This window comes from Canis aureus, chromosome 9, assembly GCF_053574225.1.
Source record: "Canis aureus isolate CA01 chromosome 9, VMU_Caureus_v.1.0, whole genome shotgun sequence".
In the NCBI taxonomy this organism is placed as follows: Eukaryota; Metazoa; Chordata; class Mammalia; order Carnivora; family Canidae; genus Canis; species Canis aureus.
In genome coordinates this window covers 62,953,057-62,972,100 of record NC_135619.1, presented here as the reverse complement: position 1 = coordinate 62,972,100, position 19,044 = coordinate 62,953,057, and the positions used below count along the sequence as shown (strand labels likewise).

Sequence of the window (19,044 nt, the reverse complement as noted above, 5' to 3'; positions counted from 1 at the left end):
GAAATGTAGGTAAGTGTCAGCTAGCTGAATTTTCAGAAACTTAACACATTCATGTAGGTTGCAGCCATATCAAGAAACAGAGTATTTAAAACCCCCAAGTCTTCTGGGCACTGTCCTCTCAAGGTTACCTGGTGTCTTGTCTTCTAATTGCACAGGTTAGTTTAGTTTGTTCTTAATTTTTATATCAATGGAATGCTGCAGTATGCACTTTTTTGTGGCTGGTTTCTTTTCTTTCTTTTTTTTTTTTTTTAAAGATTTTATTTATTTATTCATGAGACACACACACACACACACACACACACACACACAGAGAAAGAGAGAGGCAGAGACACAGGCAGAGAGAGAAGCAGGCTCCATGCAGGGAGCCCGATGTGGGATTCTATCCCGGGACTCGAGGATCACGCCCCGGGCCGAAGGCAGGCGCCAAACCATTGAGCCACCCAGGGATCCCTTGTGGCTGGTTTCTTATATTTAATTTTATGTTTGTGAGGACTCATCTGTGCTGTCTGTTCATTCTGCTACACAGATTCAAATTGTGCCACTGTAACACAATTTATTGATCCATCCCACTGCTGATGGGCCTTTTGGGAGTTTTTGGTATTTGACTGCTATGAATTGTGCTTCTAATGAACATCCTTGGTCATGTCTTTTGGGTATACTTTTAGGAGTGAAATTACTGGTATAGAAGAAGCACATGTCCACGTGAATAGGTTCTGACACTTTTCAAAAAGGTTGTATCAAGTTATACTCTCAACAGTGGTGGGTGAGGATCCTGGTTGCTGTATATACTTTCCAACATTTGTTATTTTTCTAGTGGGTGTGTGGTGCTATTACATTATGCTTTTAATTTGCATTTTCTTGATGACAAAGAAAGTTGAGCACCTTTTCATACGTGTATTGGTTATTTGGATAGCTCCTTTGTGAGGCATGTCCGTTCAGGATCTTTGCCCAATTTTCTGCTGGTTGTTTATCTTTTTCTTATTGATTTGTGAGTGTTCTTTATATATATTGGATGATTTCTTAATTTTCTTACATACAACGTGCTTTTAAGTGTTTCGGTTTATGCTAGGTATGTTTTTCATGTTTTCAGGTATTCTTTTAAGATTTATTTATTTATTCATGAGAGACACTGGGAGAGAGGCAGAGACATAGGCAGAGGGAGAAGCAGGCTCCTTGTGGGGAGCCCGATGTGGGACTCAATCCCAGGACCCTGGGATTACAACCTGAGCTGAAGGCAGATGCTCAACCACTGAACCACCCAGGCGTTTCATCATGTTTTCAGGTATTGCTTATGCAGAATATGCATCTATACGCATCTTAGATCACTGTATATTCAGTTCTGAAAAGCTTCTAATGACACTTAGGTAGAAAAATAACCTTATTCCAGAATGAAAGTGCTGAATGCAATCAGCTACCACAAAATGCATCATCATTATTTAATGACATTTTACATTCATGATCTATTTTTTATTTTCAGCTTTTTCATATTGTTTGATTCATTGCTTAAAATTGAATATGAAGATAAGAAAGACAACCTTGTCTAATTTGCTTTGAATTTGTTAGAATAGATCATGATGTCTCATTTGGGGACGTATCTATGATGAAGTTCATAAAAAGATGAAAAATTCTGGTTTGGGTTTAAGTTTTGCAACCTACTAGTTTTTCCTATATTAGTCAAAATAGGCTTGAAATCATGATATACTTGGAAGGACATTTGCCATTTTTAGCTGTCCAGTATCCTTTTGGTGACAGCACCCAGTATCTTTTTTGGAGGGCTATCCTGATCACAGTTGGTACATATGTGTTGATTCTACCAATGGCTTCAGCAGAGAGCAGTGACTCAGACTTGACCAAATGAGTACCACATTCCTCAGAGCATAGTCCGTGGTTCAAGGATGGCTATGTGACTCATTAGATCCAATGACATGTAATGAGATCAGTTCTGGGACTATGGAGGGAAAGGAAGCCTCTTCCCTGCTGGCCTTGACTTCAGGAGGATGTGAAGTAGAACTGCTGTGACCATCTTGCAACCTTGAGAAAATATTCTGTTGAGATCAGAGCCAGACCAGAAGAAGGAGAGCTAAGAGATAAAGAGAAATGGAATTGAAATACTATTTTGAGTCCCCGGATCAAGCCATGAGTGAAGTCAGTAATATCTGGACTTCTCAGTAAGATGAACCAGTAAATTCCTTTTTTTTTTTTTTTTTGAACCAGTAAATTCCTTGTCTGCTTAAGATGGGTTGGATTTTTTTTTTTTTTTACACTTGAGATTGAAAGAGCCTTTGCTGATGCAAATATCTTGCCCAGATGGGGTTTTCAACCTTGCGTGTACTATACAAAGTAAGGTGATGATATAGTCTTAAGCAAAGCCTTCTCTCTGAAAGGAAAACACTGTTTCAAATGATAGTTTTAAAATTTAGGTACTGGGATTTTAATATTCTTATAGGGTTTGCGTATAGAATTAAAAGTTTATTATAGTGGTAATGTTTGGTTAGGGTATATTGGGTAGAGGGAGATGGGAAAAGACAAATGTGTGTCCTGTCTATGGTGATGAAAAATCACTCTGCTTCATGAGACTGGTTCCCAGACACCTGTCCTTAGTCCTGTTCTATCAGAATTCTGGGAGAAGCTTGATGCAAATACACATTTTGGTACTCTATCCCTGGAGACCTGGATCACTACATATGGGATGATGCCTAGAACCCATCTTTTTAAACTCCAAGATTGGGGAACCAACAGGATTTCCCTCACTAATCCTGGGGCACAGATGCCCAGTCTTCTTCCAAGAATTCTGAACCAAACAAGGGAAGACACTGGGCAGAAGAAAGAGACAGGAGAGAGAGAGATGCAGAGAGGCTGTTAGAGAAACATAACTGCTAAAGGATTGAAGATTGCTGGGGTGGAGTTAGTGGAGAGAAGTGAGTACTTATGTTAATATGGTTTTTTATTATTTTATTTTTTAAAAAAGATTTTTATTTTATTCATGATAGACAGAGACAGAGACATAGGCAGAGGGAGAAGCAGGCTCCATGCAGGGAGCCTGACGTGGGACTCGATCCCGGGTCTCCAGGATCACCCCCTGGGCCGAAGGCAGGCGCCAAACCGCTGAGCCACCCAGGGATCCCCTAATATTGTTTTTTAAAATCAGAGTTTTCTATAAATGAAATAAACTGATCTGGAAATGTGAAGGTACTTGTGTATTCTTCCCTTCTTGGATACTTCACTTATAGGGAAGAGAATGAAGAGAGGTCGTTCTAGCTCTCTTTCCTGTGACATTGCTGGATCAAAATATGTCATTGTATTTTGTACACATTGCTCTTTGTATGGAGCCACAAAGAAGACATCAATTCCACTTTTATTTAGCTGTTGATACAATAGATAAGAAAACACTGATTTTTAGTCTTCTCCAGGAATTTTCTAATTCTATCGTCTATTGCCATACACATCATATATACTAAATATAATAAATAATGTAAATATAAAGGGTTTCTTCAAGGATACATGCTGATTTCAAATACAGTTTTTAAAAATATTTTATTTATTTATTTGACAGAGTGTGTGCGCACACGTAGGCAGAGCAACAGGCAGAGGGAGAGGGAGAAGCAGACTCCTCGCTGAGTGGGTGGAGGGCTCAGTGCAGAGCTCCATCCTAGGACCCTGGTATCATGACCTGAGTCAAAGGCAGACGCTTAACCAACTGAACCACCCAGGTGCCCCAAAGAGCTAACCCTTTTCTTACAGCCCTGAGAGTATTACATTATACTTGACTGTTATCACTTACATTTTAGGAAGGAGGGAAACAGAATTTGAACTATGTTTTATCTGAATCCACGTCGTAAAGATCTGTGAATATTTTTTATTTTTATTTTTTTATTTAATTCAATTTGAAAAAAAGTATTTTTTAAATTAAAATAAAGTTAAGTAAAGACAAAGTGGGGTAGAACACACTGTGGGAACTGTCTTTCTGGTGTTGCTTTTTTATATTCTGTCTCAGAATTTAAGCAAAATATGATTCTTTCCAATGTCAAAATAGAAGAGCATTTTTCTCCTAATCAAGCTCAAGTCCTTTGAACAATTGGCTTGAATCTCTCTTTGTGTGTGTGTGTGTGTGTGTGTGTGTGTGTACATTGCCATTTACTGACCTTCTTGATCAAACTACAATAAGAAGACTTGCACATAACCACAAGATGTGTAAATTTGACTTCCTTATCTGGCACATGAATGTATTTATTATTGTGATAATTGTGGCTACTCTGCATCTGGCAGCACAGTATTTAGCAATCTAAATAGCTATCTTAGTTACCTTACAATGGAAAAAGCATGGATTTGGAATCTCATTTGGATCCTGCTACTAATTAGCTGTTATGTTAGCAAATTGCCAAGCTACTCTGGCCCTCTGTGTCCTCCTCTATTATTAGAGGAGCTGAAATCAGTGATGCATATATAGGCATAAAAGTGAATGGGTCTGGGATTCACTTATAGACATTGACTCCCAGGAGACACAGACAAGGAAATAGTACCTTTATCTTCTGATCAGAACCCCCCAAATAAGAAAACAACTAGAGGAAAATTTATTATTTCCTAATGACACAAGGCAAAATAAACCCTATTGGTCATCCTTGGAGAGTGCTAGGGAATCAACATCTTATTGTGAAAATTGGTACATACAGAGAAAGAGTTGAGCATCTATCCTGTCTCTCCTGTACAGTCTCTACATCAAGGTGGTCAAATAGTTTATGAGGGAAAGTTCTTTTTACAATAGTTCCAGCTAGGGGCGTCTGGATGGCTCAGTCAGTTGAGCGTCTGCCTTCGGCTCAGGTCATGATCCCAGGGTCCTGAGATTGAGCCCTATGTCTGGCTTCTTGCTCATTGAGGAGTCTGCTTCTCCCTCTCCCTATGCCCCTTTCCCCTGTTCATGCTTTCTCTCATGTGTGCTCTCTCTCTCAAATACATAAATAAAATCTTTAACCCCCCCAAATAATAGTTCCAGCTAATAAATGCAAAAAGAGTGGTAGAATTAAGATATCATAATTTTGCAACCTCAAATGGAGATTCTGGGCAATGATCATTAATTAACATAAAACAGTTGGGGGTCAAGCTAACAGGGAAGTTCATAATGGGTAGATCAGGTCAATAACTCCTGAAACCATTGGCTGATCTTTGTGTTGCACAAGAAGACATCCAGGCATTAGTGCCATGCAGTGCCATCCCAAACCCCACCTAGGAAGTATTCTCACCCAAACTATTGAAGCTGAATCTGCTCGAGATCTAATTTCTAGCTTACAGGAAACATGGGAAATACGAGCATATTGAAGACACTCAGGGATGGATTAAAATCCTGGAAGTTCTACCATGCAAATGACCTGAGCTGGTTTCTTCAATGAACAAACTAGAAGGAAAAAGAAAAGGAGAGGGAACTCATAGGTGATGAGAATTAAGATAGGTAGGAACCAAATATAGAATGCACATTTTGTTTGGATCCTGTTTCAAACAGCCAACTGAAGAAAGAAGTTGCATATGAGAAAATCAGGGGAAATTTGAATACTGACTAGATATCTGATATTATCAAGGATATGTTGTTAAGATGAAAAATGGCATTTTCTTATGTTAAATACTTTTCAAGTATTTTTGATGGAAAATATGGTGATTAGGATCTGCCTTGAAATAATCGAGTGCCAGGGTGATGGGCGAAACTAGAAATGAAAAAAAAAAAAAGAAACTAGAAATGAAACCAATTGATTATGTGTTGATGGTTATTGAAACTGAGTTTGGGAAACATGAAGGTTCATTATATTATTCTCTCTGCTTTCATGTGTGGTTGAGGATTTCCCTGAATTAAACTTTTTTTTTTTAATAGGAAAGAGTAATGAACACTGATTAAATCGTATACTTATCATTCATACTGGTTTACAGGTTTTTGGATCTATATTTTTATAAGTTCCATGTGGCTGCCACAACACATTGACACAGCTGGGTGGATTAAAATAATAGAAAAGTATGCTCTCACACTGCTGGAGTTTAGAAGTCTAAAATCCAGCAAGGTTGTGCTCCCTCCATGGGCTCTAGGGGAGAATCCCAATTTTTGCCTCTTCCAGCTTCTAGTGGTGCTAGCATTGCTTGACTTGTAGGTGCATCACTCCAGTTCCTGCTTCCAGGGTCACATTATCTTCTCTTCTTCTTGTAATCTCCCTCTATCTCACTCTTTTTTAAAAAATTTTTAAAATTTATTCATGATAATCACAGAGAGACAGAGGCAGAGACAGAAGCAGGCTCCATGCACCAGGAGCCCGACGTGGGATTCGATCCCGGGTCTCCAGGATCGCGCCCTGGGCCAAAGGCAGGCGCCAAACCGCTGCGCCACCCAGGGATCCCCTCCCTCTGTCTCACTCTTATAAGGATATTTATCATTAGATTTAGGGCCCATTCAGATAGTCTTGGTTGATCCTTAATTAATTAATTATTAAAGTTTTAATTTAAATTCCAGTTAGTGAATGTACAGAGTAATATTAGTTTCATGTGTGCAATATAATGATTCAACAGTTCCGTATAACACCTGGTGTTCATCACAAGAAGTGCCCTCCTCAATCCTCATCACCTATTAAACTCATTTCCCCCACCTACCTCCCTGCAGTAACCATCAGTTTGTTCTCTATAGTTAACAGTATGTTTCTTGTTTTGCCTCTCCCATTCTCTCTCTCTCTCTGTCCCCCTTTGTTCATTTGTTTGGTTTCTTAAATTCCACATAAGAGTGAAATCCTATGGTATTTAATTATATCCGCAAACACCCTTTTCCTAAATAAGGTAATATTCACAAATTACTAAGATTAGGACGTGGATATATCTTTTTGGAGGTCACCATTCAACCCCCAACAATGATAGACTTCCATAAGAAGATTTGAGAACTGATACCCAAAAGGAGTTGTTTAGTCTTTCTTAATTTGATATTAAAGAATAGTTGTCAGATGGCACCTGGCTGGCTCACTCAATATAGAGCATGTGACTCTTGATCTCGGGGTTGTAAGTTTGAGCCACACGTTAGGTATAGGTATTACTTTAAAAAATACTGTCAAAGTTATCTCTAATTCCAAAGATGTGAAGTATCCCTGATTTCTTCATTTCTACCTTAAATAGAAACTATTTTATTTTTTCATTGATTTCTATACTCTCATCTGCCATATTCTACAGTGGTCTTCTTACTATAGAAATGGATCCCTAAGAGGATAGCCTTTACTGTGGTCTTCTTACTGATCTTGCTGGCTTTCAATCTTATCTCACTTCATTCCATTCTCCGTGAAAAAGCTGGAGTAAAAAAAAAAAAAAAAAAAGAAAAAAGAAAAAGCTGGAGTAATTAAAACAAAAGAAAACAAAAACTTCACAGATTTAATCATTGCTTCTTCCTTGCTCAGTACATGAAATGGTGGTCTATTGCTTCCAGAATAAAATCCAAACTCTGTACCATAGCTTCAAAGCTTGGAGTAATTCAGACCCCAACTCTTTGTTTACAATTATTTGGGGACATTCACTTTCTTGCTAATGACTGTTCACCCCCCTGACCTCCCTTAAACACGCCAAGTCAATCCACCAAATGTAATTCCTAAACTAGGTAATTTTTACCACTGGAATTCTGTTGATAATGGGGTAAATTGTTGTTTCATAAATTCACTTTTTAAAAAAAAAGATTTATTTATTTATTATTTTAGAGAGAGAGAGGTAGAGAGCATGAGTGGAGGAGAAGAGGAGAGAGAGAATCCCAAGCAGACTCTGTGCTGAGCACAGAGCCCATGTGGGGCTCCATCTTACCACACTTGGAGCACGACCTGAGCCGAAACTAAGAGACGCTCAGCTGACTGTGCTACCAAGGTGTCCCAAATTGTTGTTTTATAACAGACACAGTAATTTATGTTGAATACAGATACATTAGAAAACATGTAAACAAAATGTAAATGATCTCCTCCCCTCCCTCATCTATGTTTCTAAGAAGATGACATTTTGGGCTATATCCTTTCGGAATCTATGTTTAATTATCATAAGTAAATTACTGTATCAATTGATAACCTGCTTTTTCTATTTAACAATGAATTGGAAATCTATTTTCATGTTATATATATATAGCTTTATCATTATTTAGGCTTTTGATCCATATTTCTGCATCACCTTAAACAAAGACTTGTACCAATTTGCATTCACATCAGCAGTGCATGAACGTGCTTATTTCCCTACATCCTTGGAAATTTTTGTAATCTCTGCCAATCTGAAAGATGAAACACAGCACCCTATTTTTTCAATTTGCATTTCTTGAATGGTAGTGAGGTTGAACTTTTTCGTTTCTGATATTGCTCACCTCTAGTTCTTCATAATTGTGTAATTAAAAGTGTTCGCTTACATTAAAAAAACGAAACAGCAAACTATCTAAGGAAGAGTCATGTAAGCCACTCCGCACTGCTTTGTAGAGATCCTACCACCCTGCCCTGTGTTAGCATTCCATCAATGCTTTGAAACTGTTCATGCTTGTCTATTTGAGTGTATAGTCTGAGTTTTATTGTTTTCATTAGGGAAGTCTTTATTTTCTTCTTGTAAGATATGAGTTATGAAAAACCATTCATAGTATTTCAAGGTACGGTGTCTGATACGGTGCTGTGGATTTTCCAATGTACCGCACGCTTGCGGATTCAGTGATGCCAGAGATTGCAGCAGGACTATGTTTAACTGTCCAAGGTCCTGAAGTCTCACATATTTTTATTCTACAATCTTGTGTATTATTTTGAACTCTGAGTGACTTTCTATTACCTCATACTTCTTTTTGTCCTCTTTCAAGTATGTTTTTCTAAGGTTAGTAAATTTGGGTGTGGATCACTTGACTGAATAGAGAAATTTTACATGTGATAGAGTGCCAAATGTTTTAAGAGCTACCTAAAAAAATCACCAAAACAAATAAATGGGCTTATGGTTCTGATTGTGAAACCAAGTATCTTCAAACATAAACAAACATGACCCAAGCCACAGCTGAATAGAGACCTAATTATGAATGGAGGTTTTAAAGAAAGAGGTGAGTAGACCAGGTCCTCAGGAATATGAATAAATAGTATGGAAAAAACTAAAAAATCAGGAGTGTTATACTTATACTTAAAATTAAAAAGAACCTGTAAGATAAAAGGGAAAGGAGGAAACAACGTTTTGTTTTAATGGAAAATATGGAGAGTCAAGGAACAGGATGTGCCATTTCATGAAAAGGAATGGTGGCACTGGAAAGACATACAGTTTGTACTATTTTTAAAAAATCCAGTTCTTACCAAATACAAAGGTCAGCTGTGATCAGATATGTAGCTCATACACCATCTGTGATGGGAGGAGGAAAGTCAAACTAGACCAAGGAAGGAAGTGTCAGCATTTATTGAATGAGTGAGCACTCTATGTGGCTTTATAAAAATAGGCCCAGTACAAAGGGAAAAATAAATGAGAAAAGATAGTTCCTTTCTTCCTTAAAGAGATAGGGCAGACTCAGAAAGACAGGACTCAGAATCTGAGACTTTAACTCTTTCATTGAACAACAGCTCAGAAAGGCTAAGTGACTTGCTCAAGGTCACACAGCTTATAAATGACAGAGCTGGGAGTAGGAATTAGGAGTTCCAATCTCTATCATGGTGGTTTTTCCACTCTGACAGCTGTCAAAAGTGTAACATTCATATGAATGAGCATGCACTAATGTTAGATGCAGAAATAGGTAATAAAACGGAAGGATGATAGAGTTAATGGTATGGAAAGGAACTTTGTGTGAATTGGGGGAGACATGTCTGGTTTGATAAAAGTTTTAAGGAGGGCAATGAAGAAGACAGATGTGATGATAGATCCAAAGTTACTGAGGAGAGCCCCATAAACCATATGCAGGCATATGGGTCCAATCAGAGCAAAGGCTGGAGGAATGTGTTCAGGAAATAAAGGACAAGAGAGTCATCAGTGCTCAATTAGCTAGAATGCATCTGAAGTAAGGAGTTTCAGACAATTGAAATTTCTGATTATGTATCTTTGGTTTTCCCCCCCACAAGCTACAACCTCTTCCATGGTTGAAAATGTCTCTCAAACACATTCCATTTTCTGAAGACTTGAGGCCTGTCAGGATATCTGTGTTCCTGTCCTGACTCTGTCATGGACCAGCTGTTTGCCCTTGGGAAAATCATCTTACCTCTCAGGACTTCACTGCTGAATCTGTAAAAACAAAGGGCTCCAGTGCTAGGAGGTTTCCACTTTGCATGAAAGAATCATCTGGGTCCCTTGTTAAAGAAGTAAATCCCCAGACAACCATCTTAGATCCATTGAAACAGGACTTCCAGAAGCACTTGGACCATGGAAGCACCAGGAAAGTTTGGAAAGCTCTCACTACATGATCTCTGAAGTTGCTGCTACTAATGATTATACTCTATGATTCAGCTTTCTCACTGGAGTAAGCTCAGAATTTCTAAAGTAACTACATCTCTGTTTGATGGACTGGAGATCACTACCAATATAAACAGTGTAAGGATCTGTAGCTATGCATGAAGAAAGGGCAGAAAAATGGATAAATACACTAACCTCCAGTTACCTCTTTTGAATATAAAATTTAATAAATGAGGTCTCTGATGTTAGCTTTTAAAATTCTATTTGCCAGAAAAAATACTCTATATCCAATGTGCCTGCATTACAAATAAAAGTCTCAGCATCAAAGACAGAATATAGTAGGTGACGCTATCTCCTAAGGATTAAGTAGAAGAAAGTAAACCATCTCTGTGAATTTCACATCCTCTCAGTAGCTTTTCTAATATAATAAGTTTCCTAGCTGGTCAGAGTTAGAAGGTGATACTTTAGAATTCAGTAATATTTAATATTAATATTTTAGAATTAAATTTATTGTTTCCATCATTCATGACTCAAAAGCAATGGATATATCACTACAAAATTAAGTTAAGCTAAATGTTATGGATTTCATAAAAGAACACAGCTAGAATGTTGCAGAGCTATGATAGTTTGATCTTCTATTACTGAGAAAAATAATGAAAACAAGAGAAACTGAACACGTCCAGAAATGACAAACATAATAATAAGATAATAAATAATAATGATAGACTGCTTTAAAATTAATTTGGGGGCCCCTGGGTGGCTCAGTTGGTTAAGCATCCAACTCTTGATTTCAGTTCAGATCATGATCTCAGGGTTGTGAGATTGAGCTCCAAGTCGGGTTCCACACTCTGCCCCTCCCCTTGCTTGTGCTCACTCTTACTCTCTCATGAATAAATAAATAAATAAATAAATAAATAAATAAATAAATAAATTAAAAAATTAAGTTGAATTAATGTATGGTATAAAGTACTAAATATTTGTTTTACAAAAATTGACCTTGAATAATTGGAACCCACCATGTACTCCTCCTGCTCAATGTATCCCATCTATATATTTTATATAAGGGGCCAGAGCATGCAGTTATGAAGTTTCTGCATTGCATCAAGCTGAAGGAATGAACAGGGACTAAAGGCCAAGCCAAGTTTTGGACACACTCCTATGTTTTCTTGTATCAGTATGTCCTCCTTCACCCCACCCTCCAGCCCCAGGGGGTATCTTCTGGTTTGAACAAAGGCAGTGTCTACAAATCAAGCCGTGCCATGGTGCTTTTTCCACTGGAGGGAGTGCCATTCTCTAATTGCCATATTGACTGGCAGGAACTTTGCTTATATTATCATATAGGATAGCAGTGGCCATTTAGACTTGCAGTGACCTTGTTTATATCCTAGCAAATACAGGATTTGACCCTTCTAAGATGTTGCTGAGGGCAGATTTAATTCGGTGAGTTCTGATGAGCCAGGGTTTTAGTACGGTGCAATGAATGATGGGGTAATAATTGATGATGGCTTTCTAAAAATGTTGGATTCTTTCTAACTGAAGGTTATGGTCACAACTTTTGGAATCCAAGGATATGGCTCTTTAGAGACTCTTCGTGAAAAAATAATTCCCCATATTTGGAAAGAAATGAAAAAGCATTATCTTCCATAAAAGATACAATAATACTCCTAGAAATTACAGTTGTCAGCTTAACTTTGATTCCTGATGGAAAGAATGGTTCATATCAGTAATTATTTTTCAGGTCAGAATAGATCCATATTTCAATATGTATCAGTAACATTATATGACTATTTTAAAAATGCAATATCAGACTCTAAATATAGAAGTATTACATAAACTGGACGGAGGTCCTCTTTCTATAATCAGCATTATTAATCGACCACTGAAAGAGTAGAGCAGACCTAGCAACATAATGTGGTTGTGCAGAAGTGAGTAAGACCTGGAAAAGTCAAAGTAATTCCAACAAGACTGCTTATCTGACTACTGTAAGATGACTGCACATTTGGTTTGGTGTGACTTTAGGAACAATTATAAAGGCTTTCCCACTGCCTTTCCTGCTCACCTCTTCCCCAGTACTTCTTTTATTTGTTTGATGATGCCTGATGGTCTAAGATTAATATTCACTTTGACAGGGGGGAAGAATATAAGGAATTTCAGAAGGTGGGGAGATGCCAATGCAATGGGAAAAGGATACAGATGGTTTAGGCTGCAATTTCCAGTGAAACTGACTACTCCAGAGATCAAGATAATTTTATGTAATTTGCTCTGGGTAAGAAATGGTAATTTGATCTAGAGATGAGTGAGGGCCTGGTGTGATTTCTTGATTTCTTGATTTCTTTCTTTCTTTCTTTCTTTCTTTCTTTCTTTCTTTCTTTCTTTCTTTCTTTCTTTCTCTTTCTTTCTTCTTTCTTTCCTCTTTTTTTTTTTTAGGATTTTATTTATTCATTTGAAAAAGAGAGAGACTGAGCAAGTGTGAGAGGGTGAGAGAGCATGAGCAGAGGGAAAGGGAGAAGGAGAAGCAAGCAGACTCCCCACTGAGCAGGGAGCTTGACATTGGGCTCAATTCCAGGACCCTAGAATTCATGACCTGAGCTGAAGGCAGTCCCTTAACCAACTAAGCCACCCAGGTGCCCCTCCTGGTTTGATTTCTACTTTCATTCCTAACTAGCCATGTTTACTTAGACAAACCATTGGCCTTTCCAAGCTCCAATTTCCCCCTTAACAAATATTTAGGTGCCTAGATTATGTCAGGCATTGTTTTAAATGAAATCATGATGATAAGTGTGCCCATCTGCTACGATTGCTATGAGGAATACGTGACGTATTCTTAAAACATGCTTGCTATGTGCTGGCAGAGTAAGAAAAATCTGATGGCTTAAGTAATAAGAATGATCCCTTAAATCTGCAAATGCCTGCACAGTTTACAAAGCACTTTCACATCTATTGTCTGCTTAAGCAACTCTGGAGTTACAACTAGCCAGATATTTAGTACCCCATTTTGTAGATGGAAGAAACTGAGTAAAGGTTGGCACAATTCTCCTGCTTGGTTGCACTTTCTACTCAGGAGGATGACTGGCTAAAATATGCATAAGTTGGTCAAATATTTTGTACTTCTTGCTTATCTTTATTTTATAGATGGAGAAGATCAGTAAGGTTTGGAGAGATTTTGACCTTATCTTTTGGAAATTTGTAGTAAAAAAGGTGCTTTGAAGTGAGGGCACCTGGCTGGCTGGTAGAGCATGTGACTCTTGATCTTGGGGTTGTGAGTTTGAGCTCCACGTTGGGTGTACAGATTACTTAAAAATAAAATCTTTAAAATTAAAAAAGAGATGCTTTTAAGAAAAGTATGAGTTGGCCAAATTCGTGTATATATTGGTAAAGGGGTACAAAAAGTTACCTGATATGAAGAAGGTGTTGGACAATTTAATCTCTAATAGGTAAGGGTATTGTTGTTCTTCATCTTCATATAAATATTGAATATTTTTTTAAAAATTTTATTTATTTATTCACAAGAGACACAGACAGAGGGAGGCAGAGACATAGAGGGAGAAGCAGACTCCACACAGGAAGCCCAACGGGGGACTCGATCCTGGGATTCCAGGATCATACCCTGAGCCAAAGGCAGACGCTCAACGGCTGAGCCACCCAGGCGTCCCGGTATTGAATAATTTAAGGAAGGAAAAGATTTAGACCAGAAGTGAGAAAAACTCTGGCCTAAGCTAAGTATCTTAAATTTTGAAAAAGCCCATCAATACAGAGTTTGCAATCTCTTTCACTAGATCTATTTAGTATTCTTTTTTTGTATTTAGTATCTTTTCTTTAAAAAAAAATCTTTAAATTCATTTTAGTTAACATATATTGTTTTATTAGTTCCAGGGGTAGAATTTAGTGGTTTCTCATTTGCATATAGCAGTACCCGGTGCCCATTACATCAAGTGCCCTCCTTAATGCCCATCACCCAACAACTCCTCCCCACCTCCCCTCCAGCAACTCTCAGTTTGTTTCCTAGAGTTGAGAGTCTCTTGTATTTAGTATTCCTGAATGGTCATATAAATTGGAATCCTATTCAGAGGTGGAAAATTGAACCAGGAAGTATCTTGAGCTGACTTCTTCCAAATCTCGTTCTATGATTCAGCAAACATCTAGATGATTTAATGGTAGGAAAGTTCTGACACTACATTTGTTCTAACCATTTTCGACCAAACAAATATTTGCTTGACGGAAGCAAAAATGAAATGAATCTATTTCAAACATTCCCATTGGATGCGGAGACTATGTCCCACCCCATACTGAGCAAAACCTTTTCTATTGGCCAGATTGTCCCAAGCCTTTCATTGGTTGCTTGAGAGAAGCATCTGTCAATATGCTGAGACAGTAGATCCCCCTTGCAAAGAGATTTTCAACTCTTTTCAAGCTGAAAGACTTTGGGAAAAAGACTCACCCATAAATAAGTAGGTTATTGAAAACAGGCATGACTTCTACGTGCCTTAAAAGTTTGGTTCACGTTAAAACCTTCCTAGAATGACATGAAAATCTGAGCTCATTCATAATGGTGTGTACCTTACTGAATTCTTCTCCTAAAATTTAGTAAAATAATTTATGTGCTTCTCCAATCGGTGTACATATGTAAAAACACTCATTTATCCCTGAAACATGGCCTTTTGGGGGACAAGAAACAAAGAAATGTTCTTTGACTAAGGCTAGGACTAAGTCTGGGGAGAAACTTGAGTGAGCAGGGATACAACTGCCTTCTGTTCCATGGATATTGTCATTGATGCTGAATTTATAGAAGGTATTGAGTTCTTTTAATGATCTGCTGTGGTCAGGAATCAATAGAATACACTAGAATAAAATGCACTAGATAGAAATAACAAACAAATGCAATCTCTGACCGCATTTTGGTTATTACCAAACAGCACTAACTTTTCTGTGTGATTGAAAATTTTAAAAGTAAAAAAGTTCAAGGGGAAAAACAAAAATAATTCAGCTCCATCTCTTAAAAAAAAGAGTTACCTGGGATTATGTTCTGGTGGTAACTGAGAGTGAGGGAATCACCTTAAAATGTGTTTCATAAGAAGCAAGATTACAGCTTTGTATATATTTGGTAAAATGTTGGGCACGGTGCCTTACGGAAGCATAAATAATATTTTCTTAAGGACTAAAATGTAACAGAGAAACTTACAAGGGAAGAGGAATGCAGCTCCTCATTAGGAAGCACCCTCATCAGCCTGATGACGCTTTAAGTACAACTTCTTTGGAGTTCATAATACGTGGTCTTCATTCATCCGCAGAGGTTTGAGTCACCAAAATAAATCTTCAGGGTTCAGTTCACGGAGTTTGCTATTGAGCAGTAAGACATAGAACACCCTCTGCCCTTTAGCTACTGATGTGTCTCCAGCTTTTCCAAGCCCAAAGCAGAACCCGAGATTAGAGCAACATATACTTAAGGGTGTGTTTTGCAGATGCTGGTTGGGACATGAAGCCAAATGGAGGAGTGATTAAATGCGGAGAACAAAGTGGGAACTTCACTGGGGAAAACATTTCTGGGGAGGAGAAATTTTAAGTTAACTTGAATGCATAAGCTTGTCGGTCCTACCACAGAGTGGGCGCGTAAGGGGTGTGTGTGTGTGTGTGTGTGTGTGTGTGAGTGTGTGATATCTGCACAAAAGGACACGGAAACCTCTTTGCAGGTCTTTGGAAGAAAAAGACCCGGAGGTGTCCTGCGCGCGGGGGGGGGGGGGGGGGGAGGGGTAATTGGAGAACATCTCAGAAGGTGGGGATTTCTTCTGGCTTTAGGGAGAAATGATGAGAGCAAAGGGAAACGTTCAAAGCAGGTTAATGAATTCATTCTGGTATCCGCGAATTCAGAGTTGAGGCTCCCCCTGCTCCGTCCTCCCGCTTCTGTTTGCCCAACCAGCTCTAAGCAGGGCTCCCCAAGCTGCTTCATCACTCCCCGCTACCCTCCGTCCAGGACCTCCCCGGCCTCCCGCCCGACTCCGCGCTCACCTCTCCGCGGGCTCAGTGGTTCGGTGCCAGCCCCCGCCCCGCGCGCCCCTGGAGAGACCGGCTCCCCGCGCCCGGGGCCCCCCTCGCCTCTCGCGCTCATCCCGGACTGCGGCGCGGGGAGGGCGCTGGGGAGCCGCCAACTCGCCGCAAACTTCCTCCCGGGAGGAGCCTGGGGCTCGCCGGCTTCCCCGAGCGCTCCCGCGCGGGGCCACCGGGCGATCGCAGAGACCCGGGCCCCCGCCGCACGCTGGCCCGCCGAGGCCCTGCGCCCTGTGCCCCCGAGCGCGCCCGGGGCTGCTGGCGGGGCTCGGCCGGTGCGGGCGGACTCCGCGCCACGACGCTTCGTTTTCCTGCCGCAGGAGCCCGGGGCGCCCCCTCTCCCCGGACTGACCCGCCCGCGGCGATAGCCATGGAAGTTGCCGCGGCACAGACGCTCCGGGAACCGCTCGGCGCGGCTTCGGGCTTGGATGTTGTGTCTCGACGCGGTCCGCTTCGTTCCTCCTCCTTGGGGTAAGTGGACTCGAGTGCGTAATAGCGAAGGGGAGGCATGACGGCGGTCACACAAAGGGCTAATGTGCTACGTTGTTTTTCTTGGGGTGGTTGGGGTGCGGGGGTGGCTGTCCCTTGACACCTCTCCCCCCCCCGCACCCCCAAACCCCGCAGTGCATTCCACATACGCAGTTTAGGAGTTGGACTTGATTTCAGGCACATTAGGGGACGGGGGGCTGGGATTACTTACTTACTTAATTTTTGGTGGCTTCCAACCCCACTTGTGCTGTCCCGAGGCTGGGCAGGGAGTAAGGAAGTGGGGGAAAGAGAGAGCCCCAGGGGGTGAGGGTGGGGGATGGGGCGAGTGATTTAGCAGAGAGATCCTAAGGGCCTATGACTAGGGCAAGTCCTAAACTACCTATATCAGGTGCTCCGGACCCCTGATCCCCCTTCCTCACCCTGGTAGGTCCCTCCTCAGCCTCCCTAAGCCCCCAAATAACCATCCTGCTGATGCTTTTCTGGGGAAAGGTTCTCAATAGGGCCCAATATAACTTCTGAGGAAAACTTCCTATCTTGTCTCACAAGACCTGCTTGATACATGTTTGTTGATTGACTGAATGATGCACCCTAAGGCTACATTTCGTGCCATGGGAATTTGCCTTTGATAGTGAACTAATTCCCTGGTGGAGGCCTCAGGGCACCAGGGTAGTCCAATTTATTTTGCAAAACAGGAAGGGCTGGCATCCAGGCTAATATAGTATATACATCTTTATGACCCCAAAGAACCCATCTGACAGCTTCAGGGGCAGGTTAATGGGTTCAGGGACCAGATGAGCTCCCTTGGGTTTGACATTCTGTGTTGTGACCTTGGGTGTGTTCCTTTACCTGTCTGAGCCTTGATCTTTCCATCTGTAAAATGAGACCACTTACAGCCTCTTCAGCATGACACAGGGAAGATAAATGGAGAGAAGGATGAGGCTGTGAGGGGCCATTTGATACATGTCAGTCTTGCTCTCCTATCCCGGAGGCTTCGGGAGAGAGGCTATCTTTCTCAGGGAGCACTTCTCTCTGACTCAGATGCAGGTAAAAACATTGCATTGCAGTGACTGGGCTGGAACCCTCCTGCCTGTGAGTGGGGGCAGAGTGTTGAGGAGAGGGCAGAGTGAAGCTTTGAAGCCTATCTCAGGAGCTTTAGGAGCAGCTCCCTTTGGGTTTTGGGGCAGAATTTGCACACATATTAGTGTCTCTGGGGACATGGCTGGAGAAGCAGAAATTCCTTGTTTGTCTCATTTCCATGTGTCATCCATCCTCTCAGCCTTTTAGTAGAGGGAAACAAAGTGTGGAAATGGAGTCCCAGGGAGGGTGGCGGTCAAGTGCCTTGGGAACCTGTGTCTCCCCAAAGGGCCGAGGAGTCCAAGTAGTGCCAGCAGATTGGTACCAGGTGTGCCTGAATGGGGTCTGCAGAGAACTCAGGGTTCTAGTCCCATCAGTCTGTAGGGTCAGTGACAAAGCACTTACCAACCCTTTCCACAGATGACAGTGGACCTCTGTGGGTCTTGCCCTGGGACTCAGAAACCTGGATGTGACAATGGGGGGAGGATGATGAGAAAGATGCTGCTGTAACAGGGCTCCCAGAAGACTCAAGGTGCCCTAGAGTGGCATGCATCCAGAGAACAACTGCCAGTGTAGGGCGTTAGGACCACAGAGGGCAGGCTTGGTGATGAGCCAGGTAGTCACTTCCTCCTTCCTAAGTAAGGCAATGACAAATCTAGCCGGACCTCCTGGGCGCTAGACAGAAGACTCATGAAAGCAAGGTCTATATCTGTGTGGTTCTTTGCCCTATCAGCAGCACCTGGCACAGCAATGGCACTTAGAAGGGGTTCAAGAAATCCGTCGAGTGGACAGTGACTGGACAGTAATTTAAACTACTTTCTGTCCAACACTGCCTCATGCAGCTTATGCCTTCCTTTAGCAAGTATTTCTTGAACATCTACTATGTGCAAGTCTCCGTTGCTAGGAGCCCGAGTAATTTGTAAGCATCATGCATATCAGTACTTCGAGGGGCCCATTCAAGGGCATCTCAGCACCCCCTGGCTCTTCTGGAGGTCGAGGCCTCAGTGGGGGTAGGGGAAATGCGCCAGGTTCAGCGTCTCCCCGGGAACAGGTGCGGGGTCCCTTCGC

The 19,044-nt window shown here is 41.0% G+C and overlaps 1 protein-coding gene across 1 annotated transcript; it reads right to left on the bottom strand.

Moving 5' to 3' along the window:
• Positions 1–1,091: 1,091 nt before the first annotated feature.
• Positions 1,092–17,463, bottom strand: LOC144319950 (uncharacterized). Its single transcript, XM_077908421.1, has 3 exons — positions 17,364–17,463; positions 16,375–16,878; positions 1,092–2,080 (listed from the first exon to the last, which is right to left on the bottom strand). Exons 1-3 carry the CDS (start codon positions 17,461–17,463, stop codon positions 2,055–2,057), a joined length of 630 nt encoding a protein of 209 aa, XP_077764547.1. The 3' UTR covers positions 1,092–2,054.
• Positions 17,464–19,044: the final 1,581 nt, after the last annotated feature.